This window comes from Dictyostelium discoideum, assembly GCF_000004695.1.
Source record: "Dictyostelium discoideum AX4 chromosome 4 chromosome, whole genome shotgun sequence".
NCBI lineage: Eukaryota > Evosea > Eumycetozoa > Dictyosteliales > Dictyosteliaceae > Dictyostelium > Dictyostelium discoideum.
Window position 1 is genome coordinate 992,063 of NC_007090.3, and position 27,981 is coordinate 1,020,043.

General features: G+C 24.3%; 11 protein-coding genes across 11 annotated transcripts; 4 read left to right on the top strand and 7 right to left on the bottom strand.

Moving 5' to 3' along the window:
• Positions 1 to 192: 192 nt before the first annotated feature.
• Positions 193 to 2,953, top strand: DDB_G0283697 (hypothetical protein; the record flags this gene model as incomplete). The annotated part of the gene is made up of 2 exons (XM_633879.1): positions 193 to 242; positions 442 to 2,953. The coding sequence occupies 2 exons, from the start codon at positions 193 to 195 to the stop codon at positions 2,951 to 2,953; spliced, it is 2,562 nt and encodes an 853-aa protein (XP_638971.1).
• Positions 2,954 to 3,496: 543 nt separating this feature from the next.
• On the bottom strand, positions 3,497 to 7,753 carry phg2 (protein serine/threonine kinase; the record flags this gene model as incomplete). Its single annotated transcript, XM_633880.1, has 2 exons — positions 3,497 to 7,335; positions 7,429 to 7,753. 2 exons carry the CDS (start codon positions 7,751 to 7,753, stop codon positions 3,497 to 3,499), a joined length of 4,164 nt encoding a protein of 1,387 aa, XP_638972.1.
• Positions 7,754 to 8,659: 906 nt separating this feature from the next.
• Positions 8,660 to 10,207, bottom strand: guaB (IMP dehydrogenase; the record flags this gene model as incomplete). The annotated part of the gene is made up of 1 exon (XM_633881.1): positions 8,660 to 10,207. The coding sequence occupies one exon, from the start codon at positions 10,205 to 10,207 to the stop codon at positions 8,660 to 8,662; it is 1,548 nt and encodes a 515-aa protein (XP_638973.1).
• A 920-nt stretch (positions 10,208 to 11,127) lies between these two features.
• DDB_G0283703 (hypothetical protein) lies at positions 11,128 to 11,565 on the bottom strand (the record flags this gene model as incomplete). Its single annotated transcript, XM_633882.1, has 2 exons — positions 11,128 to 11,239; positions 11,396 to 11,565. The coding sequence occupies 2 exons, from the start codon at positions 11,563 to 11,565 to the stop codon at positions 11,128 to 11,130; spliced, it is 282 nt and encodes a 93-aa protein (XP_638974.1).
• A 1,302-nt stretch (positions 11,566 to 12,867) lies between these two features.
• DDB_G0283705 (hypothetical protein) lies at positions 12,868 to 13,044 on the top strand (the record flags this gene model as incomplete). Its single annotated transcript, XM_633883.1, has 1 exon — positions 12,868 to 13,044. The coding sequence occupies one exon, from the start codon at positions 12,868 to 12,870 to the stop codon at positions 13,042 to 13,044; it is 177 nt and encodes a 58-aa protein (XP_638975.1).
• A 583-nt stretch (positions 13,045 to 13,627) lies between these two features.
• Positions 13,628 to 15,244, bottom strand: DDB_G0283707 (LMBR1-like conserved region-containing protein; the record flags this gene model as incomplete). Its single annotated transcript, XM_633884.2, has 2 exons — positions 13,628 to 15,019; positions 15,113 to 15,244. 2 exons carry the CDS (start codon positions 15,242 to 15,244, stop codon positions 13,628 to 13,630), a joined length of 1,524 nt encoding a protein of 507 aa, XP_638976.2.
• A 2,084-nt stretch (positions 15,245 to 17,328) lies between these two features.
• On the top strand, positions 17,329 to 18,708 carry osbH (oxysterol binding family protein, member 8; the record flags this gene model as incomplete). Its single annotated transcript, XM_633885.1, has 2 exons — positions 17,329 to 17,662; positions 17,834 to 18,708. 2 exons carry the CDS (start codon positions 17,329 to 17,331, stop codon positions 18,706 to 18,708), a joined length of 1,209 nt encoding a protein of 402 aa, XP_638977.1.
• A 387-nt stretch (positions 18,709 to 19,095) lies between these two features.
• On the bottom strand, positions 19,096 to 19,429 carry DDB_G0283711 (hypothetical protein; the record flags this gene model as incomplete). Its single annotated transcript, XM_633886.1, has 2 exons — positions 19,096 to 19,340; positions 19,417 to 19,429. The coding sequence occupies 2 exons, from the start codon at positions 19,427 to 19,429 to the stop codon at positions 19,096 to 19,098; spliced, it is 258 nt and encodes an 85-aa protein (XP_638978.1).
• Positions 19,430 to 20,194: 765 nt separating this feature from the next.
• DDB_G0283713 (coiled-coil family protein) lies at positions 20,195 to 20,522 on the top strand (the record flags this gene model as incomplete). Its single annotated transcript, XM_633887.1, has 2 exons — positions 20,195 to 20,207; positions 20,275 to 20,522. 2 exons carry the CDS (start codon positions 20,195 to 20,197, stop codon positions 20,520 to 20,522), a joined length of 261 nt encoding a protein of 86 aa, XP_638979.1.
• A 409-nt stretch (positions 20,523 to 20,931) lies between these two features.
• DDB_G0283715 (hypothetical protein) lies at positions 20,932 to 24,711 on the bottom strand (the record flags this gene model as incomplete). The annotated part of the gene is made up of 4 exons (XM_633888.1): positions 20,932 to 21,048; positions 21,228 to 23,956; positions 24,115 to 24,352; positions 24,580 to 24,711. 4 exons carry the CDS (start codon positions 24,709 to 24,711, stop codon positions 20,932 to 20,934), a joined length of 3,216 nt encoding a protein of 1,071 aa, XP_638980.1.
• Positions 24,712 to 25,942: 1,231 nt separating this feature from the next.
• On the bottom strand, positions 25,943 to 27,727 carry pigX (phosphatidylinositol glycan, class X; the record flags this gene model as incomplete). The annotated part of the gene is made up of 1 exon (XM_633889.2): positions 25,943 to 27,727. One exon carries the CDS (start codon positions 27,725 to 27,727, stop codon positions 25,943 to 25,945), a length of 1,785 nt encoding a protein of 594 aa, XP_638981.2.
• Positions 27,728 to 27,981: the final 254 nt, after the last annotated feature.

Sequence of the window (27,981 nt, forward strand, 5' to 3'; positions counted from 1 at the left end):
GTTCAATTTCTTTCTGTTTTTTTTTTTTTTTTTTTTTTTTTAATTTTTTTTTTATTTTTATTTTTTTTATTTTTATTTTTTTTCATTTTTTTTATTTTTTTTCAAAAAAAAAGTTTTTATTTTTTTTTTTCAAACTTTAAAGTGTGAAACCTTTATATTTATTATCAAAATTATTATTATTTTGTTATAATTATGGCACCAAGAAAAAAAGCAGTCACTAAAAAAAAGACTGTTGAAAAATCGTATGTATTAAAAAAAATAATAATAAAATAAAATAAAATTAAATTAAACAAAAAATAAAAAATAAAGATATATTTTGGTTTTAATCTTTGGAAAAAAAAAAAAAATAAAAAAAAATCTAACTTTTTTTTTATTTTTATTTTTTTTTTCTATTTTTTTATTTTTTTTAATTCATTAAATTATTAAAAAAAAAATAATAAGACCACCAATTGAAGAGGAAATAATTGAAGAACCAGTTGATGAAATTGTTGAATCAGATGGTGATGATAAAAAAAATAAAAAAAAAGGTAAAAGAAAATCATCAAAGAAATCAAAAAAAGAAAAAGAGGAAAATGTAGAAGAGGAAGAACAAGATCAAGAAGAGGAAGAAGAGGGAAATAAAAAACAAAAAGAAGAAAATGATGCAGATAAAAAAAGTAGAAAACATGATGAACATCGTAAAAAACGTGATAGTAAAAATCGTCGTTCACATAGTAAAAGTGATGAAAATGAAGAGGGTGAAGAAGATGATGAAGAAAGAAGAAAGAAAAGAAGACGTAGAAAACATAGAGAAAAAAGAAAAAAGAATGGAAATAAAGAGGAGGAGGAAGAAGAAGAACAAGATGATGAACATGAAGATCAAAATGTTGAAGAAGATGAAGAAGATGTAAATGTAGAAAAACAAAAACAACAACAACAACAAAGTGATTTTGATGAAGAAGAAAAAGAAGAAGAGAAAGAAGAGGAGGAGGAAGAGGAGCAAATAGAAATTAAAAAAAGATCAAAAAAGAGAAATAGTATAGATTCAGGTAGAAAAGATAAATCTAAAAAAAGAAAATCAAAAAAGAAAAAGAGAGGGCAGAATGATGATGATGATGATGATGATGATAATGACGATGATGATGATGACCAAGATGAGGAAAAAGAATATGAACAAGATGAAGATGTAAATCAAGAATCAATTGTTAGTGAAAAAGAAGAAGAGGAGGATGAAGAAAAACAATCACAAGGCAGTGAAGATGAGGAAAAACAATCTGAAAATGAAAGAAGAAATGATCAAGATTATACAGATAGAGAGCGTGAAAGAAATAGATCACGTGATAGAGACAGTAGGGATTATAGTAGTAGAAGTGATCATAGAGATTATAGAGATAGAGATAGAGATAGATCACGTGATAGAGATAGAGACTATAGAGATAGTAGAGATTATAGGGATAGAGATAGAGACTATAGAGACAGAGATAGAGATCACTATAGTAGTGGTGGTAGTAGTAGTAGTAGTAGAGATCATAGGGATCATAGAGATAGAGATTATAGAGATAGAGATAGAGATCATAGGGATAGATCCCGTGATAGGGATAGAGATCATTATAGTAGTAGTAGTGGTAGCAGTAGCAATAGAAGGAGCAGAGATAGGGATAATGATAGTAAAAGAGATGAAAAAAGCAGCAGTAGCAATAACAGCAACAACAGCACCTCAACCACCAGCAATAATAACGCCTCATCAAATAATGTAAAAATTGTACAACCTCCAAAAGAAAATTTCTTTTCAAATTATAGAGCCATACAATCATCAATTATCCCAACTCATAATAAGAGTAAATTTGGTGAAAGAATTCTTAGTATAGCTCCAACTGAACCACCTCCAAATTTCCAAATCCCCCTATCAAAACCTTACAGAGATGATTCCTTACAACAAAATAATGATAATAATAATAACAGTAGCAATAATAATAGTAATAATAGTAATAATAATTTTAATAATGACAATAACCCGTATAATAATTCAAACAATTATAATATGAATAACTCTAATACCTCTCCATATAATAACAGTAACAATAGTAATAGTAACAGTAGTTATTATAATGATAACGATTATAATAACAACAACAACAACAATAATAATAGTAATAATAATAATAATAATAATAATAATAATAATAATAATAATAATAATAATAATAATAATAATAATAATAATTTTAATAATAGTAATAGTAACAGTAGTGAATCGAAACCAAATTATTTTAATAATCTTAGTAATGTATTTAATCAAATTACAAAACCATTAGAAAATTATAAAAATAATGGTAAAAATGAAAACAATAATAATAATAATAATAAAAATAAAAATGAAGATGAAAAGAGAATAGATTTAGTACAAACAAAATTATCTTTGAAATCTTCAAAATCCACACCACAGACATATAATGAAAAAGAATTTAAGGTTCAAATTTCAAATATTGTTGTTAAAAAATTAAAAAAATATTATAAAACTAAAATTACAACCAAAGAAGATTTCCAATATCTTGGAAAGAAATTTACAGATTTCGTAATAACAAAAGAACGTGGTAATCAAACTATTAATAAAGACTCTGAAAAGAAAATTGAAAAAGTAATTGATAACTATTTTGAGAAAAAAGAAGTGTATGATAGAAAAAAAGATAAAGATTATAAAAAAGATGATGGTGATAAACTAATTAATTCTAGTATTGATATTTCCAATGATTCAAACCTTAGTGAATCTTCAATTACAATTACTTCAACTTCAACCTCAACCTCAACCTCAGCCTTAACCTCACCTAAAACAACAGGAACTACAACTTCAACTATAACTACAGTAACTTCAACCTCAACATCCTCTATTGAAAATACAAAAATCTTGGTTGATGACGAAAAATTCAAAACAAATATCCAAAATGAAACATCAAAAGAATCAAATTCAATCTAATGAATCAACAAAAAAATCCACCAACCTGTAACAGATAACCAAACACAACTAAAACTGAAGAAAAAAACAATTACATCAGAAAATTGAATCATCTAATTACAAATATCAATACTATTTATGGATATAATAATAAATAATATAAATAATAATGAATAATAATAATAATAAAATAATAAATAATAAATAATAAATAATAATTTTTTTAATATATGCTATATTTTATTTTATTTAAATTGTATTTTATGTATAACTAAAATTGCAGACTACCAGATTCCGAAATTTAATCACAAAAAAAAATTTTATGTTTAGAAAAAAAAAAAAAAAAAAAAATAATTAATGATAATAATAAAAATAAAATAAATAAATCATATAATTATCTTGTTTATGAAATATTTATATGAAATATCAATTTCGTTAAAAATACATTGTGTGAGTAAGATTTACTCGAATGTCTTTTGTTTTAAATTTTATTTATTGTTTTTTTTTTTTTTTTCTTTTTTTTTTTTTATTTTTATAATATATTCACATTAAACAGTGTTGTGATTATCGTTCATCAACACATTTTAAAGTGATTTGTTCTGGTGTGTTTGATTTTATACAACTTTCATTTGATTCTATATTGATACAATTATTAATACAATTATTTTCATCGTTATTACTACTATTATTATTAATACTATTATTATTACTACTATTATTATTATTATTATTATTATTATTATTATTATTATTATTATTATTATTATTTCCAATTTCATTTAGAGTGCTTTTATTACCTTCTATTATTATTGAATTATTTTCATTATTTACATAACCAATATTTAAAATATTTGCAGTTGAAATTATATTATTTGAAGATAAAGGTTCTAATGATGGTGAATCTTGAGGAACTTCAAAATCAAATACTTCTGTAACCATTGTAGTACCATCTGGTGTTTCTGGTGGCTTTACAATGACAGGAACTTCTCCAACCGCTATAATAGAATTTCTTCTATCTCTTGTTAATATAACACCAACTGGTGGTACATCTAATGAAGTATTATTTGAGTTGTTACTATTATTATTATTTGGGTTATTATTATCATGAATATTATTATTATTATTATTAATATTGCTATTTCCAGTAAGTGAAGAAGTAGAAACAATACCAACTGATGGTAAAACTGGACTATCAGAAAGTGAAGACATTGATTTATTATCCATACTAGTATTAATATTTGATGAATTTGAGGAAACTGATGGTGCAACGACAATGGTTGCATTTGAGGAAGAAGGCACAACAACATTATTTACAGTAGAATTTGTATTGGTACCATTATTATTATTGTTATTGTTATTATTATTGTTATTATTATTATTATTGTTATTATTGTTATTATTATTATTATTATTATTATTACTACTACTACTACTAACAGCTTTAATAGTTTGTTTTGGTAATTTAGTTCTTATTGACTCCCATTCATCTTTATTTTCATCATGAGCTTGTTTCATTGTGAGTAAAATTTCTAAAATCTCATCACAATTTGGTCTTTTGTCAGGGTTCTCATCCCAACATCTAGTGATGAGAGTTTTAAGTTGTTCTGGACAATTTTCAGAGATCTTTGGTCTGACTTTATTCTTTGATGTTAAAATGATGATTTGAATATCCATAGAGATTGGATGTTCATGGAATGGTCTAAGGTAGACACCAGATATACATCTTTGAATAGCTTCCCACATGATGACACCCAAAGAGTAAACATCAGATTTTGTATTGAAGAGAAGACCATCATAGATTTCAGGTGCAGTGTAAGCCATTGTACCTCTAAGCATACCCAATGTACTTACGTTTGTCATTGTCATTGTACGTGTTAAACCAAAATCACACAATTTGGCAGTCCAATCCGAAGAGATTAAAATATTCAATGTTTTCAAGTCACGATGTACCATTGGTGGATTCATGCTATGAAGATATCTTACACCTTCAACGACTTCTGTCATCCATTTAAACCATTTGTCCCAATCGAAATCCAAGAGTGGATTATTTAAAACTTTATGTAATGTACCTTTGCTACAATATTCCACAACCATACTTAATTGACTCTCTTCAATGCAACTACCATAGAAAGAAATAAGAAGTGGTGATTGAATGGTACTAAGAATATCACATTCCTTCTTGAATGATTCAATTTGTTCCGTTGTCATATTAGAACCACGCATGGTTTTGATTGCTACAAACTTGTCACGATATTTTCCTTTATAAACTTTTGAATAAGTACCTGACCCAATACGTTTGATATATTCTAAATCTGCACTTGGAATCCAATGTACCCATCCTCTTAATGTTGATACATCAAAATCTGATTCATCATCACTATCATCATCATCTAAATCATTATTATTATTATTATTATTATTGTTATTGTTATTGTTATTATTATTTTGATGATGATGATGTGAATGTGGTGAACCACTCATATTTGGTAACTGTCTTTGTGGTGAATGAGAATGTGAATGAGTATTTGGTGGACCTGTAACCTGTAAGAATATTGGAATTGATTTACGTTTCCACATATCGTCACTTGAGGCACGTAATGAAATTGCATCAGTACTTCTACGCCATTCTGAGGGTATAACATGTGGTTCTGCTTGAATTTGTCTTGATAATCTTTTATTGTTTGGTGCTTGTTGTTTATGTGTGACTTGAAAGAAAGTTTGTGAAGGATCTTCCCATGTATCCTTTACTTCTATAATGATTTCATCCTCACCCAAAACACGCTCAATCTTTGATCCATTTGGTTGAATTGGTAGAACCAACGATACAAATGTACTACCACTTGGTAATAAAAGTTTTTGTTCAACAGAGGCACAAACATCCTTTGCAGAGGTATCATTTTGAACTGCAATCGTAAAGAATGTACCATCCAATGAATCACCAAAATAGAATCTCATTAAACGCATAATATCTTTTGGTTGAACTGATAATCTATTCTTTCTATCTGCCAAACTACCACCACCTCCACCACCTCCAATATTTTTCTTTGCAAATGGACTTGGACTTGATGATCTATTCATACCTGTACTTCCACTAAGTGGTTTATTACTTGATGATGATTGTGTAATTGATTGTAAATTTGGTGATTGTGGAATTGATTCTGATTGTTTAACTGGTGATTGTTGCTGTTGTTGAGATTGTTGTTGTGGTGATAATGGTTGAATTTGTTGTTGTGGTTGTTGTTGTTGGTATTGTTGTTGTAGTTGTTGTAGTTGTTGTAGTTGTTGAACCTGTTGTGGTTGTTGTTGTTGTTGCTGAACCTGTTGTTGTTGTTGTTGTTGTTGTTGTTGTTGTTGTTGTTGTTGTTGTTGGCATACAGGAGGCTTAAAACCAATTAAATCTGAAGCACTAGAACGTGAACCATTTACAATTGAACCAGGTATAAAGGAACCTGATGGTGGTCTTGAACCAGAGCCATTGGTTGGTGGTGGGTTATTTGATAATAATGAGATATATTCAGCAGGTGGTTCCATCTCCATTGTACTCTTTAATGATTTACTACTATTATTTCTTTGAGGTGGAGGTGGTGATGTTGTAATTGGTGTTATAGTATGAGGTGATGATGGTTGTGAACTTAATGTTGGTGAATGTGGAGCTGATGAAGCAGGTGACGATGATAATGACAAAGAAACCAATGATGACATTGGTGATATAAAACTACTTGGATTAATATTACTACCACTATTATTATTATTATTATTATTACTTGTATTAATACTATTTGTTGATGTTGAAGTAGTTGTTGTAGTTGTTGTTGTAGTAGTAGTAGTTGTTGTATTTGAACTATTATTACTATTACTATTACTACTATTATTGCTATTATTATTATTATTATTATTATTATTATTATTATTATTATTATTATTATTATTATTATTATTATTATTATTATTATTATTATTATTATTATTATTATTATTATTATTATTATTATTAAATTGATGATGAGCTAATAAATTATTACTACTTGTATTTGCACTATTATTACTATTACTACTTGTATTACGACTATGACCAGCATTTGAGGGTACTATATTATTACTGCCTGTAGGATTTGTGTATGGATTTAAGAATTCACCAGAACTAGATAATGGTGATGTATCAGATTCATTTTGTGGTGATTTCTTTTGTGATATTGAAAATGTTGATTTCTTTCTTTTCAAAACGAATATTGGATCAGATTTATGATTCTTTCTTCTTCTATCAACTATATCCCAAACACTATCCTCATTTGAAAGTCTTCTATCTTTCCAACGCCCAAAATTAGCTTTAGTTCTTTTATATAAATAACATTGTGTACCACTTGATGGTACTTTATCTTTTAATCCTTCACTAACATCTCCCACTAAATATTATTATTAATTTATTCAAATATATTAATAGTTAGTTAATATAAATTATTATTTTTTTATAATTTATAATTTATATTTATATTTACCTGTATTTGTTGAATCCAATAATAAGGTCCAATACATATGATTATCGTTTGCCCAATATATTCTAAAAGCTCTTTTTGGTGTCTCTTTATTACTAATATTAACTCCTCCAACTACATCACTTAATGATCTTCTTCTTGATCCTTCCTCTAATTTGTGTTGCTGTTGGTCTTGTTGTTGCTGTTGCTGTTGTTGTTGCTGCTGTAATCGCTCTTGCTCTTCTTGTTGTTGAAGTTGTAATTGTCGTTGTTGTATTTGTAATTGAATATGTTTTGGTAATGGTGGTGGCGGTTGATTATATGTTTGTAATGGTTGTTGGTCATCCATTTTTATATTACTATTTATTGTTTTTTTGTGTGGTGTGGCGTATTTTATGATTGTTCTTTTTTTTTTTTTTTTGATTTTATGTGCCTTTAATTTTTTTCTTTTTCTTTTTTTTTTTGATTTTTGATTTTTTTTTTTTTTTTTTTTTTTTTGAAAAAAAAAAAAAAAAAAATTATCTACAGTTGTGTTGATTTGCTACAAATATATATACCCTAATATTTTGTAAGAAATAGGTTTAACCATAAAAAAAAAATTAATTAAAATTAATTATAATTAAAAAAAAAAAAAAAAAAAAATGATTGAAAAAAAAAAAAAACAGACAACGCTGTCGTTCTATGGCGTTGATTAAACTTTTTTTTTTTTCCTCCTCTTCTCTTTTTTTTTTTTTAAAACTCTACCCTATTCTGTATTATTACTGATTTATATATTTAGATATCTAAATATAAAGTAATGGTGAATGTGATAGAAAGTGCACTAAATTATAAAATAGCACTTTTTTTTTTTTTTTTTTTCTTTTTTTTTTTTTTTTTTTTTTTTATTTTTATTTTTTATTTTTTATTTATTTTTTTTTTTTAGAGAGAAGAGAGAGAGAAAAAAAAAACCCAAAAAAAAAAAGGGGGTTTATGGGTGTTAATTATTAAAAGGTATTTGGCCCCATTTTTACCATTTACTATTAGGATTACCTTATTTGGATGGGGGTTATACACCCCTAAGGAAATTTAAAAAAAAAAAAAAAAAAAAAAAAACCTGGAAAATTTTTTAAAAAAAATTAAAAAATAAAAAAAATAAAATAAAATGGGTTTTTTTTTTTTTTTTTTTTTTGTTTTGTTTTGTTTTGTTTTTTTTTTTTTTTTTTTTAAAAAAAAAATTATTTATTTTTAGAATTTTCATTATTATTATTAATTTAATTTAAATAAAATGTTTTTCATATGAGAATAAACTATGTACAGAGCCTTCAACTTGAGCGGCAGCGGTTCTAACTTCGAATCTAACTTTACCACCATAAACACTTTCACGTAAATTTGTGACAGAATTACAACCAAGATCTTGAAGACCATGTTTAATACCTTGAATGAGATATGGGACGAATTTCTTTACGGAACCTTTATCTACAACACTACCACTAACACCTTGAGCGACTTTAATTTTATCGGTTTCACTAAAGTATCTTTGATCACCACCTTTAACCATTGCTTCCAATGAACCCATACCACGATATTTCTTTAAACGCATACCATCCTTGTAGAAATAATCACCTGGAGCCTCTTCGGTACCGGCCAACATACTGCCCATCATTACAGAGGAAGCGCCCAATGAGAGACCTTTAATGATATGACCGATGGTACGAATACCACCGTCGGCAATGATTGGTACATTGTATTGACTAGAGTAGAGGGCACATTTGAATACGGCGGTGGCTTGAGGACGACCACATGCCATAACCTCTTGAGTGGTGCAAATGGAACCAACACCCATACCAACTCTAAGACCATCTACACCTGCTTGGATTAAACTTTCACATTGAGAAGTGGTGACTACATTGCCACCAATAACATCGATCTTTGGATAGTTTCTCTTGATGAATCTAATCATTTCACGTTGATAGGTTGAGTCACCTTGAGAGGAATCTAAAATAACAACATCGACACCAGCATCACTGAGTGCGGCCAAACGTTCTTTATCGGTTTCACGAGTACCCAAAGCGGCACCGACCAAGAGTTTCTTATTTTCATGGTCTTTGGTTGCCATTGGGAAATCTCTATTCTTTACAAGATCATCACGTGATGCCAATGCTACGAGCTCACCTTTATCATTTACAATTGGTAACTTTCCTTTCTTACAACTCTTTAGGATGGAATTTGCCTCCTCGAGTGTACAATTTTGTTGACCAGTGATGAGATCGGTGGTCATTACCTCGGAGAGGGTGGTGGAACGATCCTTGATGAAATCGGTATCACGACTTGTAACAATACCCACTAATTTGCCTCCGATTCTACCAGTGTCTGTAATTGGAATACCAGAGAACCCATACTTTTGTTTGATCATATCCACATCGGATAACTTGTGTGTTGGTGATAAAACGATTGGATCTGTGATAAAGCCATTCTTAAATCTTTTCACCTTTTTAACTTCAACAACTTGCTCTTCAACGGTATTGTTGTAATGAATGATACCAATACCACCCAATAATGCCATATTGATTGCCATGAGATGTTCTGTAACTGTATCCATTGGTGAACTAACTAATGGAGCATTCAAACTGATATTCTTGGTTAATTTGGTCTTTAATGATACATCATCGGCTGAGAAATTAATATGTCCTGGTAACATAATTAAATCATCATATGTATATCCATGTCTTTGTTGAAATAATTCAAAACAATCGAATCCATCGACAAACCATTCGGATTTATATTCACTATTTGTACCTTGTAAAATTTTATTGATTTTTTCCATCTTTTTTTTTTTTTAAAAAAATTTTATTTATTTATTTATTAATGATGGTTGGTAATAATAATAATTTTAATATGAAACAGAGTTGAATTTAAATTTGAAAATAAAAAAAAAAATTAAAATAAAAATAATAAAAAATTTTTATTTATTTAAATTTCTATTTGTGTGGTATTGAGTGTGAAGTGGAATTTGTAATTTAACTCCCCCGGAAAAAAAAAAAAAAAAAAAAAAAAATTTTATTTATCATTTTTTTTTTTTTTTTTAATAATAAATAAAATTTAAAAAAAAATAAAATAAATTAAAAAAATATTAAAAATAAAAAAAAAAAAAAAAAAAAAAAATTAAAACGGCATAATAATATTTTTTAAACTTTTTAATAAACGGCCCTATTCACGGAACGAATTTACTTCCGGAAATCGGTTTTTCAATATTAAAAAAAAAAAAAAAAAAAAAAATAAAAAAAAAAAACTGAAAAGTCCAAAAAGGTAAGATCTTTTTTTTAAGATTTTTTTGATGGTATTAAAATTGAAAATAAAAAAAAATAAAAAATAAAAAAAATAAAAAAATAAAAATAAAAAAAAAAATAAAAATAAAAATAGATTGTTGTTAGTTTAACTCATTTATTAAGTTTTATTAAAAAAAAAAAAAAAAATATAAAAAAAAAAAATAAAAAAATAAATAAAAATAAAACAAAAAAAGATTTTAAAAAAAAATTAACAGATCCCAAAAAATAAAATAAAAATAAACAAAAACAAAAAATAAAATAAAAATAAACAAAAAACAAAAACAAAAATAAAATAAATAAAAAAAAAAAAAAAAAAAAAGATCAGAATAAAAGATTGATTAAAACGTACATATACACTTTTTTTTTTTTTTTTTTTTTTTTTTTTTTTTGAAAGAATTTTTTTTTTTTTTTATTAAATTTATTTGTATTTTTGGAGATTTTTGTATAATTTGTTACCCCAACCATATTTCATTAAGAGAGAGCTGTGATCTAATTTATATAATTGAACTGGTACATCTGCTTCAGTCCAACTATACCAATTTTTTTATTAATAAAAATAATTTATTGTTAGTATTGTTTTTATTAATTTTTTTAATGAAAAAAATAAAATAAAAAAAAAGTGAAAAAACGAGGGGGTCGTGTGTGTATGTGAAGAGAGAAAAAAATAAAAAAAAAAGATCACATACTCTCTTGGTTTTGGAAGTTTCTTTGAAAAACAAGTATTATATTTTCTTAAAAAGCCTTCAATCTCTTTTAAGTGATTCTTTCTCTTTTTATGTGACATTCTCCAAGTATGAGTTTGTTTGATTGGTTTATGAACCAAACCACTGAATAACATTCTTGTAATTTGAAACATTTTTTACTTAAATATTTATATATTCTTTGATTTATATTATATTATTAATTATTATTGTTATTGTTATTTTTGCTAAAGATATATTTTATTATATACACACAAATTGAATTGTTTAAATGGCAGTAAATTATAATCTGATAAATATTAACAACTATTTACTCAATGAAAAAAAAAAAAAAAATATGAAAAATTTTCGTCAAAATTTTTTTTTTTTTTTATTTTTTTAATTTTTTTTTTATTTTTTTATTTTTTTTTTTCTATTTGTTTGTTTATTTTTTTTTATTTTTTTTTATGGAAACAATTAGATTTTGTTTGCCAAAAACTATTTTTTTTTTTTTCTTTTTTTTTGGTAAATTATTAATGTGTTTTATTTTTTGAAAGAGGAAAAAAAGTTTACTAGTAGTTTTTTACCTTTTTTCTCTCTTTTAAAAAGCTAAACACATTAATTATTCACCAAAAAAAAAAAAAAAAAAAAAAAAAAAAAAAAAAAAAAAAAAAAAGTGTTTTAACTCTAACATATACACACACGCACACACACACGAATTTTTCAAAACAAATAAAAATAAACTAGAAAAAAAAAAAAAAAAAAAAAAAAAAAAATTGATACACTTACCTCTCGATCAAATAAAATCATAAAATGTAACAAAAAAAAAAAAAAAAAAAAAAAAAAAAATATAAAAACTCAACCAAAAATGTAATCTCTTAAAGCACTACAAGTACAATCTACCAGCACCTTGGACATCAGTCAAAGAAATTTACACAGAACAAATCTCCAAATGAATTCACCCAGAACCTGCAACTTCTCTACTTCAAAAACATTAATAGTGAAGCCAATCGACAAATGGTCAACCCCACACAATCTTTCTCATCACACCAAAAATGAAAGAAATCCAAGAATGGCACAACAGATTACCAGTCAAAAACTCCATCTATATTCAACAACCATAGAAGTCCTTTGCCCCACAACTGTATCACCACATCCCTACTACTAAAAATCTCATAACTTTTTTTTAAAAATAATAAAAATAAAAATAAAAATCTATTTTTGAAAAATTGAATCGGCACTATTCTTTTAATTGGAAAAAAAAAAAAAAAAAAAAAAAAATGAATAGTGTAAGATCAATTTTTGGAAAAAAAAAAATGAATAGTGTCAGACCAATTTTTGGAAAAAAAAAAATTTAAAAGGAGAAGAATTTTTTTTTTTTTTTTACACTAATTGTTTTTATTGATAGAAGTTTCATGTAAATATTTTTAAATAGCTTTTAATATTTTTTTTTAATGTTAGGAATCAAATTAATAAAAATGGAGTTAGTAAAATGTCAACCTGGTATATGCAATTGTTCATGTAAACCCGAGTCATTGATACCAACAACAACCTCAACCTCAACAACAACAACTTCAACAACAACTTCAACAACAACTTCAACAACAACAACAACAACAACAACAACAACAAAAGATTTCAATACAGAAACATAAAAATCACCTCAAGTTAAAAAGTCAGAAGAATTCGGATTTAAAAAGAAAACATACAATCAAGGTTATCCAAATAAATTTGTTTCAACGAAATGTGGTAATACTTGTGCCAAAAATATTATGAAAAAATCATTCAATTGATAATGAATCATTCATCTGTAAATGGGTTAAAGATAATGTAATTAGAATCATTTGCAGATAACATTACTGTCTCCACACTCACACACCACACCACCAAAACCTGTAAAATGCAATGAATCCAATAAACAATCATTTAAAAAATAATAATAAATAAAATGGGTAATAATAATAATAAAAGAGTTTAAATATTTTTGTTTTAAGTTTTTATTAATTCCAATTTCCATTTCCCTATCTGAATTATCGATTTAACTATTTATTTTTTTTTAAAAAAAAAAAAAAAATAGTTAAATCGATAATTCAGATAGGGAAACCTAATTAATATTGAAAAATTGGATTATTTAATTAAATAATTATTTTTTATTTTTTTATTTTATTTTATTTTTTTTTTATTTTTTTTTTTTTATTTTTTTTTTTTTAAATATATATATTATATTATATAAATTAATTATACACGAATTTTAGCTGGTTTATCTTTTGGTTTAATGAATAAAAAGATAGCAGTAAGAACAGCCATAACAAAGACACCAAAGATGTAGACAACCCAGAACCATTTTAAGATTTTAAGATTTTTAACTGCAGTTTCAAAGAGTGAATTGATTGCAGTTGTTGAAGTGAATTGAGAGAAAGCCATCGTACAGAAATGAGTGATTGAGACGGAAGTGATAAGGATTAAACCAACATTGAAGAGGAAAGCATTCATCATGGTATTACCAACCCTCATAGGATGAATTGGGAAGAGGAAGAAAAGACGTAACCCAAATTTGAAATTACCCTTGACAACACAAAACAATAAATAGAATGAGAGTAAACCATAGACAATGACACCAAGGAAACCCCAAGCATTGTTCAATGCAATGACCAAACTGTTTAAGAATGGGTGGAATGGCTCTGGTGCGGTGATCATGTAGATGATGATGTGAAGCAACCATCCAAGACTGACGCCCAATGCAACGAAGCCCCCAAAGAACTGGGCGTAGTAAAAGATGACCTTGCCACCTTGTCTCTTGTAAGAGATCTTCAAACGCTCGTAATCCTCCTCCAACAAGAAAATAGCTTGACGGAAACGATTGTAATTCTTTCTATCACGTTTGCTCATGATGCCACCCGATGTACGTGACTGGATGGTCTTGCCGATCTCCACTAACTCAGTGGCACGTTCACCAATCTTCTTCTTTCTTTCCAAATATTTGTCATATGGTATACGTTGTGGACGATTCTTAAAGTCGCCAATCATATCGAATGGCAAGGCGACCAAGCCGATACCACCGAAAATGATGAATAACAACCAACCAAAGAATGCAACCATTGTGATGATGAAAAGTGCGATGGACACACGGAATTGTAAAAATTCTTTATCCAAACGATATTCTACATACTCCGATCCGTCTCCTAAAAGATCTGGATTTCCAGGATCGAATCTGATCCTCTCGTCATTTCCACCAATGATTGCTGCTATCTCTGGTAATGCATATGTTATATTACTAATATCTGACATGAATGGATAGTTTAGAACTTGGAATCTACCCAATACAACAATGGTTGGAATCTCTGCCACACCAAAGAATACATATAAAACAATGGTTAATGCTGTAAATGCAAATAGAATTGCAAATGTACCCTTGAATGCTCCTGCAATTTGACTACCTGCTCCTGGATCTGCTTCTTCTGATTCATAGAAGAACATTGCAAATGGGCAAATAACAACTGCAAATACTGCCACTGCAATATATATAATAATCCATAATATATCCATAGGAAATCCACCACTTCCTCCATCATTTGCTACATCCAATGGTAACATTAAAATACTTGTTGCTGCTAATGTTAAACCTAAAATCTATAATTATAAAAAATAAAAAGTTATTAGATATTTTTCAGATATTTTTATTTTAAATTTAAAATAAAAATGGAAAAAAAAAAAAAAACTTACAACAATAATTTTCGGGAAATAGGCAACATTTTTGTCATCTGGATGTTGGAAATATGCAATTAAATACAAACTTGCTAAAACTACAAGTGCTGGTATAACAACAGCAATAATAATTAAGAAGACGTTAACCATCCTCTTTTATTTTATTTATTATATTTATTTTTTTCTTTTTTTTTTTTGTATTATTTATATTATATTCGTATGTGATTATTTTTATTTATTAATTTATTTTTTTTTTATTTATTTATTTTAAAAGTACGGAAAAAAAAAAAAAAAAAGATTTTATTTGTTGATGAGTTTGTGTGTGTTGGTTTTGATTTTTTTTTTTTTCTTTTTTTTTTTTTTAATTTAAAAAAAAAAAAAAAATTAAAAAATTATATAATTAAATAAATAAAATGATTGAAATAATAGACAAAACAAAAAAAAAAAAAAGAAAAGAAAAAAAAAATAAAAAAAAAAAAAGATTAATTAAAAAAATATAAAATACCCAGTGGTAGAGAAAAAAAAAAAAAAAAAAAAAAAATAAAAAAAAAAATAAAAAAAATTTTTTTATACCAGAGCCTAAAAAAAAAAATTAAAAAAAAAATAAAAAAAATTTAAAAAAAAAAAAGACCCCACGTTTTTTTTTTAAAAGTTATAAAAAATACAACGTGGTCGTCTGTAAGACAATTGTAATTCGATGAAAATTTTTGTGGTTTTGGGAATTAATAAAAATGAAAATAATTAAAAGAGGAGGAAATAAAATATACATTGCAAATATTACAAAATAAGTGTTAAATTGAGAATTTTATAACATCTTTTTTTTTTTTTTTTTTTTTTTTTTTTTTTTTTTTTTTTTTTTTTGGAATATTTTTTTTTTTCCCAAAATTAGTTAAAAACCAATAATTAAAATATTCAAAAATGTAAGTGGAGAAAAAAGGAATATTAAAAAAAAAGATGGTTTGGTTAAAATAGAAAACCAAAGATCACTTAGTTTTAGCAAAATTGGGATAAGTTTTAAAACTTTTTTTTATTTTTTAAAAATAAATATTACTATATTTATTTTTTTCCAACATTTAAATCTATTTTAATCCAGTCCCTCCTTTTTATAATAAAATTTTTAAGGCTAAAAAGATTTAATTCTTGTTATAATAACTCTCCTTTTTAAATTAAAAGGAAATATAAAAAAAAAAAAAAAAAAAAAAATTTTTAGGCATTAATTATTTTATTATAAAAAAATATTATTTAACTTTTTTAAATTTTCCTATCTCATTTGAGCCCAGCTTTTCAAAGTAATAAATTTAAAATTATTTATTATTTTTAATTTTTTTTTTTTTTTTTTTCTTTTTCAAATAATGGTTTGAAAAAAAAAAAGAATTACAAAATGGTAAATAAAAAAAAAAAAAATAATAATAGTTTAAAAAAAGATAATTAAAAAAAAAAAAAAAGGATTAGATAGAATATTTATAACTTTTTTTTTTATTCAAAATATATTATTTTTATTTTTATTTTTTTTAAATTTTTTATTTATTTTTTATTTATTTTTTATTAATTTTTTTAAAAAAAAAAATTTTTAAAAAAAAAAACACACAAAGAAATTATTTATTTTATATTTTTAGAAACCCCATTTAAAAACAGTGTAAATATTTAATTATTTAATATATAAATATCTTTCTTATAAAATAATTATTTTTTTTTTTTTTATTTTTTAATTTTTTTATAGTTTTATTGATAAAGTTAACTTTAATTTATTTTATTTTTTTATTTTTTTTTTATTTTTTTTGTTTAAGTTAACCTTATTTTTTTATTTATTTTTTTTTTGACGCGTGACCTTACATGAAATAACACCACCAACATGTTGTCACGTACCCGGATTTCATTTTAGAAATCATAAAAAACGGCCAACCGCTGTTATTTAATTTTTTTTTTTTAATTTTTTTTTTTTTTTTTTTTTTTTTGGATTTTTTTTTTTTTTTTTTTAAAAATTATTTTTTTTTTTTTTTTTATTTTTTTTTTATTGGTTTCTTTTCACCAAATTTCAATAAAATTTTTTTAATTTTTTATTTTTTATATATTCCTAATAAAATTTTTTTTTTTTTTTTTTATTAAATCAAAAACTCTCAATACCAATAGATTTTATATCATTACATTCCTATAGATATTATATTCAAAACCAAAAAGTCAAAAGGTTTTTTTTTTTTTTTTTTTTTCAGTAACATTAACAAATAAAGCAAAATATGTTTTCAGGAGCATTGAATTATATGAAGGGTTTAGTAGGTACCAACGAAAACTTACAAGTCGAAGAAAGTGGTGATAATAAAGGTGATATTGAACCAGAGCAAAGAAAGGGTTTACTCAAACAATTATCATCATATGTTGGTAAAGATATTACATCTTTAATCTCATTACCAGTTTGGATTTTCGAACCAGTATCATTCTTACAAGTTATGTCCGAACCATTACAATATAACGCTTTATTATCTAAAGCCTCAAAACAAGATAGCGAATTTTTATGTTTAGCTTATTTAGCTGCCTTCAATTGTGCATTATATAGTACTGCTGTTAGAACAAGTAAGTTTTATTAAATATTATTAATTATATTTTGAAAAATATAATAGTAAAATAAAATAAAGAAAAAAAAAAAAAAAAAAAGAAATACTAAAAAATTTTTTTTTTTTTCTTTTTTATTTCTTTTTTTCTTTTTATTTTTATTTTTTTTTTTTTTTTTAAAAAAAAAAATAGGAAAACCATTTAATCCAATTTTAGGTGAAACCTTTGAAATTGTTGATAAAAAAGGTGAATTTAGATTCCTTGCAGAACAAGTTAGTCATCACCCACCAATTGGTGTATCAGAGACAATTTCAGAAGATTATACTCTTCAATTAGAAACATTATTGAAATCCAAATTCTATGGTAACTCATCAGAGGTTGAAATTGATGGTACCAATCATTTCTTCAATAAGAAGACCAACCACCATTACACATGGAATCATTTGGTAACTTGTTGTCATAACATTATCATTGGTTCATTATGGTTGGATCATTATGGTGATTTAGTCATCGAAAATCACACTACCGGTAGCAAGGCAGTACTCAAATTTGCTAAATCTGGTTGGTTAGGTGCCGGTCGTTATGGTGTCACTGGTGAAATTGTGGATTGTGAAGGTGATGTTAGATACAGAATCACTGGTAAATGGAATGAATCCATTCAATTATTCCAAGTCATGGATAATGGTTCATCCTCTACCACTTCCACTTGTCTTTGGGAAGCCAGCAAAGAACCAATCAATAATAAATTTTTATTCCCAAGATGGGTCGAAGAAAACGTTATTGATCTCAACGATGAATACAAAAAGATATTACCAGTCACCGATTCTCGTCTTAGAGCAGATCGTATCGCTTTAGAAGAAGGTAACTTGGATGTCGCAGCTAAAGAAAAACACAACTTGGAAGAGAAGCAAAGAGAAGACAAAAGACAAAGAGTTGCTGAAAACAAAGAATGGGAAACTGCTCAATTTAAAAAAGTCGATGATGCTAAATTTGGTTACAGATGGAATTATTGTGGTAATTATTGGGAAGAAAGAGAAGAAAGAGTTAAAGCAGCAGCTTCAAATTAATAAAAACAATAATAATTATAATATTTTAATCGTAAACAATTTATTCATTCAATTTCCGCTGTTATTAATTAATATATAAATAAAAAAAAAAAAAAAAAACAAAAAAATAAAAAATAATAAAAAACATTTTAAAAAAAAAAAAAAAATAGTGAATATCTCCATTCATAACTTTTTATTAAAATTTTAAATGCTTTAAGATTTTTCCAAACTAAGATCAAATAAGTTAAATATTTAAATACTTCACAAAATTAAAATTATCTGATTTTATTAATCGGCAAATAAACAAATCCTTTAAAATAAAAAAGATTTATTTTCAAGAAGAAAGTGGAGTTTTTTTTTTCTTTTTATTTAGTTGATATTTACAAATACTATAATACATTTAGAATTTTAATTGCAACCACAATCTGGATGTAAAATTGGAGTTGTAATATTGCCAACAGTGTTTAATACTGAACCAACAATAACACCAGTACCAAATAAAACTCCTCCAACAAGATTTCCAACTGTATTTCCTAATGCCGGACTACAAGAACAACATTGAATTGAGTTTAATGATTGAAGTGATGATGATGAAAATGAGGCAATATTGGATTTTGATGATGATTTAATATTTCCAATTGATGAGATTGAGGCTAAATAATTAAATTGATTTTAGTATTTAGGTAAAAAATAAATTAAAAATTTAAAATTAAATTTAAATGTAATTACCTAAGATTGTCATTTTTTAGGTTTAATTGTTTTAGTAAGAAAAAAAAATAAAAAAAAAAAAAAATGTTTTTAAAGGTAAAGTATTCACTTTAAAAAAAAAATTATAAAATTTTTTATATATAATATTAAATCAATTTTTTTTTAATTTATTACAAATTATTTGAAAAATAGTTTTGGAATTTTAGATAATGGATGATATCATTTTAGTGATAAAATAATAAATAAAGATTTATTTATTTAATTTTAACTATATGAACGGTTTATAAAAAATAGTTCAAATTAATCTTTCAAATAGAGATTTTAAAAATGGCCTTTAATCTTATTTCCCTACAAATATAAAAATATTATCGGTCAAAAAAAAAATATTAAATAGCTATATCTTTTTTTTTCTTTTATTGAAATGTTATATTAAAAAAATTAATCAATTTTTTTTATTATTTTTTGTATAGAAAACAAATTTATATGTTTTCCAATCTAATTAAAAAAAAAAAAAAAAAAAAAAAAAAAAAATAAGTAACAACCCCTTCTAACACAGATTTTTTATTAAATAAGTAAGATTAACACAGATGAAAAAACTAATATAGATATCTAAAATTCAAATTTGGATTTTACTAAATTTAAATTTTTTTTAATAATTTTCACATTTTACTCTTTTTTAAATATAATAATAATTATATGTTTCAAAATTAGTATAAAAAAATTTTTATTTTCCAATCATTATCAAATATTAGCCAACTCTTTAAAGCATAAATAGAAAATTGAAAAAAAAAAAAAAAAAATGACAATTTTAGGTAACTATATATATATTTTATAATTCTTTTATTTAATAATTTCTAATTTCTTTAAATATTATTTTAGCCTCAATCTCATCAATTGGAAATATTAAATCATCATCAAAATCCAATATTGCCTCATCATCATCATCATCATCAAGTCAATCATTAAACTCAATTCAATGTTGTTCTTGTAGTCTGGCATTAGGAAATACAGTTGGAAATCTTGTTGGAGGAGTTTTATTTGGTACTGGTGTTATTGTTGGTTCAGTATTAAACACTGTTGGCAATATTACAACTCCAATTCTACATCCAGATTGTGGTTGCAACTAAAATCGAAAATAATATATATATTTAATTAAATTAATTCAATATATAATTATTAAATACATAAAAGTGTATAAAAAAAAAAAAAAAAAAAAAAATTTAAAAAAATAAAATAATAATATAAATTTTATATTATTAATAAATGTTTCTTTTTTAAATATAAAAATATAATATTATTGTGATTAAATTTAACAGAATAAATAATAAAATAATTAAAGAATTTGTTTTTGATTTTTAGGTTTTAAAATAGAAAAATTATTTCTATCTTTTTTTTTTTTTGGTTTCTTTTTTTATTATAATCATTATGACAATATTAATTTTTATATATATATGAGTATTAAAAGTTTTTAATTGGGTAATATTATAATATTATAATAAAATTGAAATCCAATGATAGAAAATATTAATACTATCATCATTTAACCTGTTTTAGTGATTCCATTTTCTTTGATTGAAAATCATTTAAAATACCTTTGATTGCAATTAATTCTGCATGTAATCTACTATATTCTTCTCTTTCAATTTTAACTCTCTATAAAATAATAATAATAATAATAATAATAATAATAATAATAATAATAATAATAATAATAATAATAATAATAATAATAATAATAATAATAATATTAAAAATAAAGAAGTATTAGTATTTAATATTAAGAGCTATAATTCTTTTTGTATATATATATATATATATATATAAAAACATACATCTTTTCTTTCAGCATATAAATCGAAAATTTTATCGGTACACTTTTTCCTTTGAACAGAGTTTGAGCATATCTCCAAGTCTTTTTGGAGTTGTTTAAAATCTTGTATATTATTTATAATGAATTTATGAATTTGTGTGTATTTTTGATATTTAGTTTTTGACATCTCCAACATCATTTTGAAATCATCATCTGATTTTAAAACAAATATCTCTTCTTTTGGGCATGGGATTGGACCATAAATTGGTTGGGTTGTACCATTGCTAATATTAGAAGATGTACTATTACTACTACTGCTAATACTACTACCAATACTACTACTACTACTACTACCACCATTGCTATTATTACTACTAGTACTAATACCACTGATAGTAGTACTACCATTGCTGATATTACTACTTATACCATTACTATTGGATGATAATGATGATGATGATGAAGAGGATGATGTTGATATTTTTTTTGATACAGGCAATGGTTTGCTTTCTATATTTTCAGTTGATTTAATTGAATCAACTTTCCTCTTTAAACTACCATTACTAAGTCTTTTAGTTTTATTTGGTGATAAAGGAGTAGTGGTGGCGGTGGTGGTTGGCATCGGAATAGGATTATTATCAGGTGCAGAATTTAAAGCATTGATCTTATTATCTAAATTTTTAATGAAATCAGTTTGTTTCGTATTCAAAATGGTGCTTTGTGGTTTGGTAATCATTGGTGCTGCTGCTGTTACAGTGTTGGCTATTGATGGCAATGAAGAAGATGAAGATGAAGAAGATGAAGAAGATGAAGATAGTGAAGGTGGTGTTGATGATGTACTTGACAAAGGTATCTTTGTAGCTGAGGGTAAAACTTCATTTAACTCATTACAATTGCTAACTTTGTTTTCTAATGGTGAATTTGAATTTGAACTTGAATTTGAACTTGGATTTGAACTTGAATTTGAATTTATATTTATATTTGTATTTGTATTTATATTTGTATTTATATTAGTATTATTATTTATATTTATATTTGTATTTGTATTTATATTTGTATTGTTGTTGTTGTTGTTGTTGTTGTTGTTGTTGTTGTTGTTGTTGTTGTTGTTGTTGTTGTTGTTGTTGTTGTTGTTGTTGTTGTTGTTGTTGTTGTTGTTGTTGTTGATGTTGTTATTTGACAAAGATTTCGACGATCTTGCCGATAGGGGCTGAGATATTGAAGTCGAGGTAGAGGTGGAGGTTGAAGTTGAAGTAGAGGTTGGAGTTAGTGAAAGGAGTGTATCTTTCTTTGTAGTTTTAGTTGACCAAGGTAGTAACTCTTTAGAGGGTTTATTATTTAAGCTTGCAGTATATCGAGTATTAAAAGTATTGCTTGGTGAGACAGATGGTGATAATATTGGAGAATTAGATCTACTACTACTACTATTATTCGTATTATCATTTTCAATACTACTACTGCTACTACTACTATAACTATTATTATTACTACTACTACTACTACTACTACTACTACCACTACTACTGTTACTGTTATTATTAATGTTATTAATAGATAACAAATTATTTTTAGATAACCTTGGTTTCTTATTTGACGATGGTTTTCTTGGTGATAAATCTCCAATTTTCATATCTATATCTTTATTATTATTTATTCCTAAATATTTACTATCAAAATTAGTCGATGATGATGATGACGATGATGACGATGATGATGTTGATGTTGAATCTATATTATTTTGATCAACTTTCGAATTGATTGTAATAGGTAGGGGTGGTATTGGAGGTGGTATTGGAGGTACTCTGGAAAAAGCTTCTTTTATTTTCTTTTTTATCGAAATTCTTTCTTCAGGTTTATAGTCACTCCAATCTAAAGAGATATCTGCATAGTATTCATCTTTCAGGAACCAAACACCAGGTGATTTAAAAAATGCGACTCTATTTAAAAATGTATTACTATTTGGATCGATTTCATACTTTGTTTTTAATGTTTGATTTGTAACTCCAAATGGAAGTGAATGAAGTAAATATCTCTCCAATGCTTCTCCTTTTAATCCTAATGGTTGAATAATTGTTGCCGGTTTCTTTTTTGGTTTTTCTGCTGGAAATAAAAGTGTATTTTTACTATTTATATTATTTTGTTGATGTTGTTGTTGTTGTTGCTGTTGTTGCTGTTGCTGTTGCTGTTCTTTTATTAAAATGGGTGATCTTGGAGATAAACTTGATTTACTTGTTGTTGGTGAAGTTGAACGATTTGGTGTATTATCTGGTGATATTGATGTTGCAGGTGATGGTGTCGATGATGCATTACTATTGTTTGAATATATAGGTGAAAATGGAGTATCTTTTTCATTTTCTTTTTCTTTTTCATTTTCTTTTTCTTTTTCTTTTTCTTTTTCTTTTTCTTTTTCTTTTTCTATTTCTATTTGTTTTTCTATTTCTTTTTCTATCTCTATATCTATTTCCTTTCCTATTTCTCTTTCCTTTTCTTTTTCTTTTTCCTTCTGCTTTTCATTTTCAATCTCTTTCTCCCTCTCCTTTTCTTTCTCTTTCTCTTTTTCTTTATTAAATATATTATTGGTATTATTGTTGGTATTATTTGATGGTATATTTATTATTGGTGGGGGTGGTGGCGGTTTTGGTAATGAAAAAACTTTAGGTGGTTTTTTAGGTCTCTCTTTTATATTATTATTGATATTGTTATTGATATTATTATTATTACTACCACCATAAAAATGATTTTGGTTTGCTTCTGCAGGTTTTATAAAACAAATTGGGATCAAAAAAAAAATGATTAAAAAAAAAAAAAAAAAGGGTTAGTATCTCTCATATATGACAGTTTTCCAATGGATAAGAATATGTTCTAGATAATATTTTCAAAGATGACGATAATGATATGGATGAACATACTTGACCTATCGACACCTAAGAATACTGTCTTTCTTTCTTTTCTCTGTTTTTCAGCTTCAGTGGAGTTGATTTTAATTCTCTGTCTATCCTCCATTGTCAAGGGTGATTCTCTACATGTTAACCTTTTTGTAACTTGACCAACATTTGTATAGCGATTGTTTTGTTGTAAAATACATGTTTGTTGTTTTTGTTCTGTAAATGAAAATGTATATTCTAAATTATCGATAATTAATTTTGGCTAATAATAGTTGTAATTGTAATAGTAATTGTAAAAGTAATAGTTGTAATTGTTGTTGTTGAAGTAGTTATTAAAATCACCATTGTTTGACAAATTTAATTTTTAAATCCAAAAAAAAAAAAAAAAAAAAAAAAAAAAAAAAAAAAAAAATCAAAAAAAAAAGTAAAATAGATATTGTTAATAGAAATAATTTTAAAGTTTAAAATAAACTTTATAATATAACCTACCTCATTGCCATAAAAAAATTTAACTGAATGAGGATTATTTTCAATTTTTTCAAGGATATCATATGGTAATTTAACAGACATAACAAATTTCGAGTAATCATTTCCATTATCAGTTAAGACTCCATCTTCCATGTTTTTTATTATTGTATTTTCTTCCTACTTCACTACTTCACCCAAATAACTTTTATTTTTTTTTTTTCTTACTTTTTCTTTTTTTTTATTTTTTTTTTTTATTTTTTTGAAACTATTATAATTTTATTACTATTATTATTAATTCAATAATGTATTTGCTTTATACTTGTTTGGTTTTTTATTTTTTTATTTTTTATTTTTTTCTTATTAATTTTGTTATTGTTTTTTTTTATTTGTTTTTATTTATTTATTTATTTATTTATTTATTTGGTTTAATTATTTTTTTTTTGTGGTTGGGGGATTTACTAAAAGAAAAAAAAAAAAAGCAAAATCAAAAAAAAAAAAAAAAAAAAAAAATCTGTTTATAAGAAAAAACGTATATTTATAATTAATTTAATTAATATATTTTAATCGTTTGAACAATAGTTTTAATAATAATGAGAAGGGTAATAAATAAAAGAGTATGGTGTTTGGTAGTGAATAAAGGAGAGAGGTACCAATAAATTGAAACAAAAATTGAAATTTTTTTATTTTTTTTTAATTTTTTTTTTTTTTAATTTTTTTTTTTAATTTTATTTTTATTTTTATTTTTTTTTTTTTTATTTTGAAAACTTTAAAGAAATCTTGCTGATTTTTGGAAGAGTGTACGGATATTTATGAAATATAAAAAAAAAAAAAAAAATTTTATGTTTTTTTCCCAAATCCCCCAAATAAAAAAAAAAAGAAAAAAAAAAAGTTTATTCAAATAAAGAGAACCTGGAAATTACCTTTTTTTTTAAATTTATTTTATTTATGATGGGGGCGCTCCTATGATAAATAAATAAATAAATAAATAAAAAAATAAAAATAAATAAATAAATAAATGAAAAAATAAAATAATTAAATAAATGAAAAAATAAAATAAAATAAAATTAAAATAAAATTAAAATAAAAAAAAAAATTTAAAAAAAAATAAAAAGTTTATTAAATTAATTAAAAAAAAAAAAAAAAATTAAATTAAATTAAATTAAATTAAATAAAAAAAAAAGAAAAAAAGATTTTAAACCCAAAACACTTACACACTGTTTATACCATTCAACAATGTGGGAACATTTTTTTTTTTTTTTTTAATTTTTTAAAATTTAATTTTATTTTTTATTTTTTTCATTTTTTTTATTTTTTTCATTTTTTTTATTTTTCTATTTTTATCCTTTTATTTTTTTTCTATTTTTATCTTTTTTTTTTTTTATTTTTATTTTTTTTTTTGTAATAAATTTTTTTTATGAGTTATAAAAATAGTTATAATTACTAATATTGAGCCAATAACAGTTACCAATAATGTATAGAATTTAACAGAATCATTATCATTTAATTGACCAACTGGGACATTTATAGAAATTGATTTTGAAATATCATCTAATAATAAATTATAATTTGTAATTAAATTCCAATTATCATTATTTGAGTTGTCATTGTTATTTAATACACTATTTGTTGGTTCACATGATAGATAAATTTGAGGAGATGAAATTATAGATTGACGAAAAGTATTACTATCACCATTATCACTGAATAAAGGATTTTGATAACGTAAATGAATTGGTAAAGTTAATTGAATATCTTGAGTAGCAGAACCGGTTGTATTGAATTGTTTAATGATTGAAACGAAATTTTGAGTACTTGAGGTAGAAGGTTTCTCCAAATCGATCAATTGATAAATTACAACTTTTGGACCTCCAAATCTCTCAATTTCATCCACTTCATATCTATCAACGAAAATACCTTGATCCAAATTCTCCAAAACCATAATTTTACACACTCCTGGTACAGTATCTCTCAATGGTGATTTCAAAGTAACATTAATAACAAGTTCACGATGAAATCCAGATTTCTTCACCAAATGATCTAATTTCAGTATAACCCATTCACTATCATCACCATCTTTAACAAGAGTTGTTGTTTCAATATTATCAATCATTTCATCCAATTTACTTGCTTTTGAATTCTCTAATTTATAAATTTCTTTACTTTTATCAGCATTTAATAAAGCTAAAGTAGTGGAGGTAGTGGTAGTGGTAGTGGAGGTAGTTGAAATTGGATTATATTTAATTGTTAATTTATTAGTATTGATTAAAGTTTGTTCATTAAATTCAATTGAATTTTTATTAATAGTTAAAGTGAAACCTAATAATTGATCATATGAATTTTCAATTGAATATGAAACTTTATGACTATTACAAAGTTTATGATGATTAAAAATTGATAAACAATTTAGATAACTATTACTATTGAATAATTCAAGATATGATTTCTCATTTTCTTGTTTATTGAATTTACTTGATTGAATAATACGTTGACGTTTAATTGAAATATCATTTATTGGCTTAAGAATATTACTATCTTTATTATTATTATTATTATTATTATTATTATTTGTAAGGTAAGGTGGATTCATTGTATTTGGAATTAAACCCATATGTAATAAATTATCAAATATTGGTGATTCATTTGAAGAACATGGTTGAATTGAAGTATCCAATACTGATTCTAAAATTTTACAAATATTTAAAGTTTGATTGAATGTCATTGTTTTTATTGTTGAAAATTCATCCATTTGAATCTCTTTTGAACCATCTTTAAAATTTACTACTATTCTAATTATTGGTTCAATTAAAGTTGGATATTTTGATGATGTTTTACTAAATTTACCTTTTAAATGATTATTATTAAAATAAACTATAATTGATTCAATATTATTATTATAATTATCATCATTAAATAAATTATTTTTAAAATTTGAAGTATGTTGATGTGATATTAAAAAATTATTAATTGAATTATCAGCACTATTTGTTGTTGTAATATCGATTTTATCACTGTTAACATGATTTTTTAAATTTAATTTTTCATTCTCTTTTAAATCTTGTATAATTATAATATCATTTGATTGATATGATTGATAATTTATATCTACAATTGCTGAAATAATTATTAAATTTATTATTATTAAAAATAATAATGATATTAATTTATTCATTTTTTATAAATAAATATTTTATATGTGAAATAAACAATGAAATTCATTTTTTTTTTTTTTTTTTTTTTTTTCCAAAAATTCATTTTTTTTTTTTTTTTTTTTTTTAAAATTTAAATTTTTTTTTCATTTTTTTTATTTTAAAACAGGTTATATTTAATCAATTATATTTAATTTTATTTATTTTTAATATGAATTTTGTATAAAAATAGAGTGAGCAATCAAAAATATAAAAAAAAAAATTTTATTGGAATTTA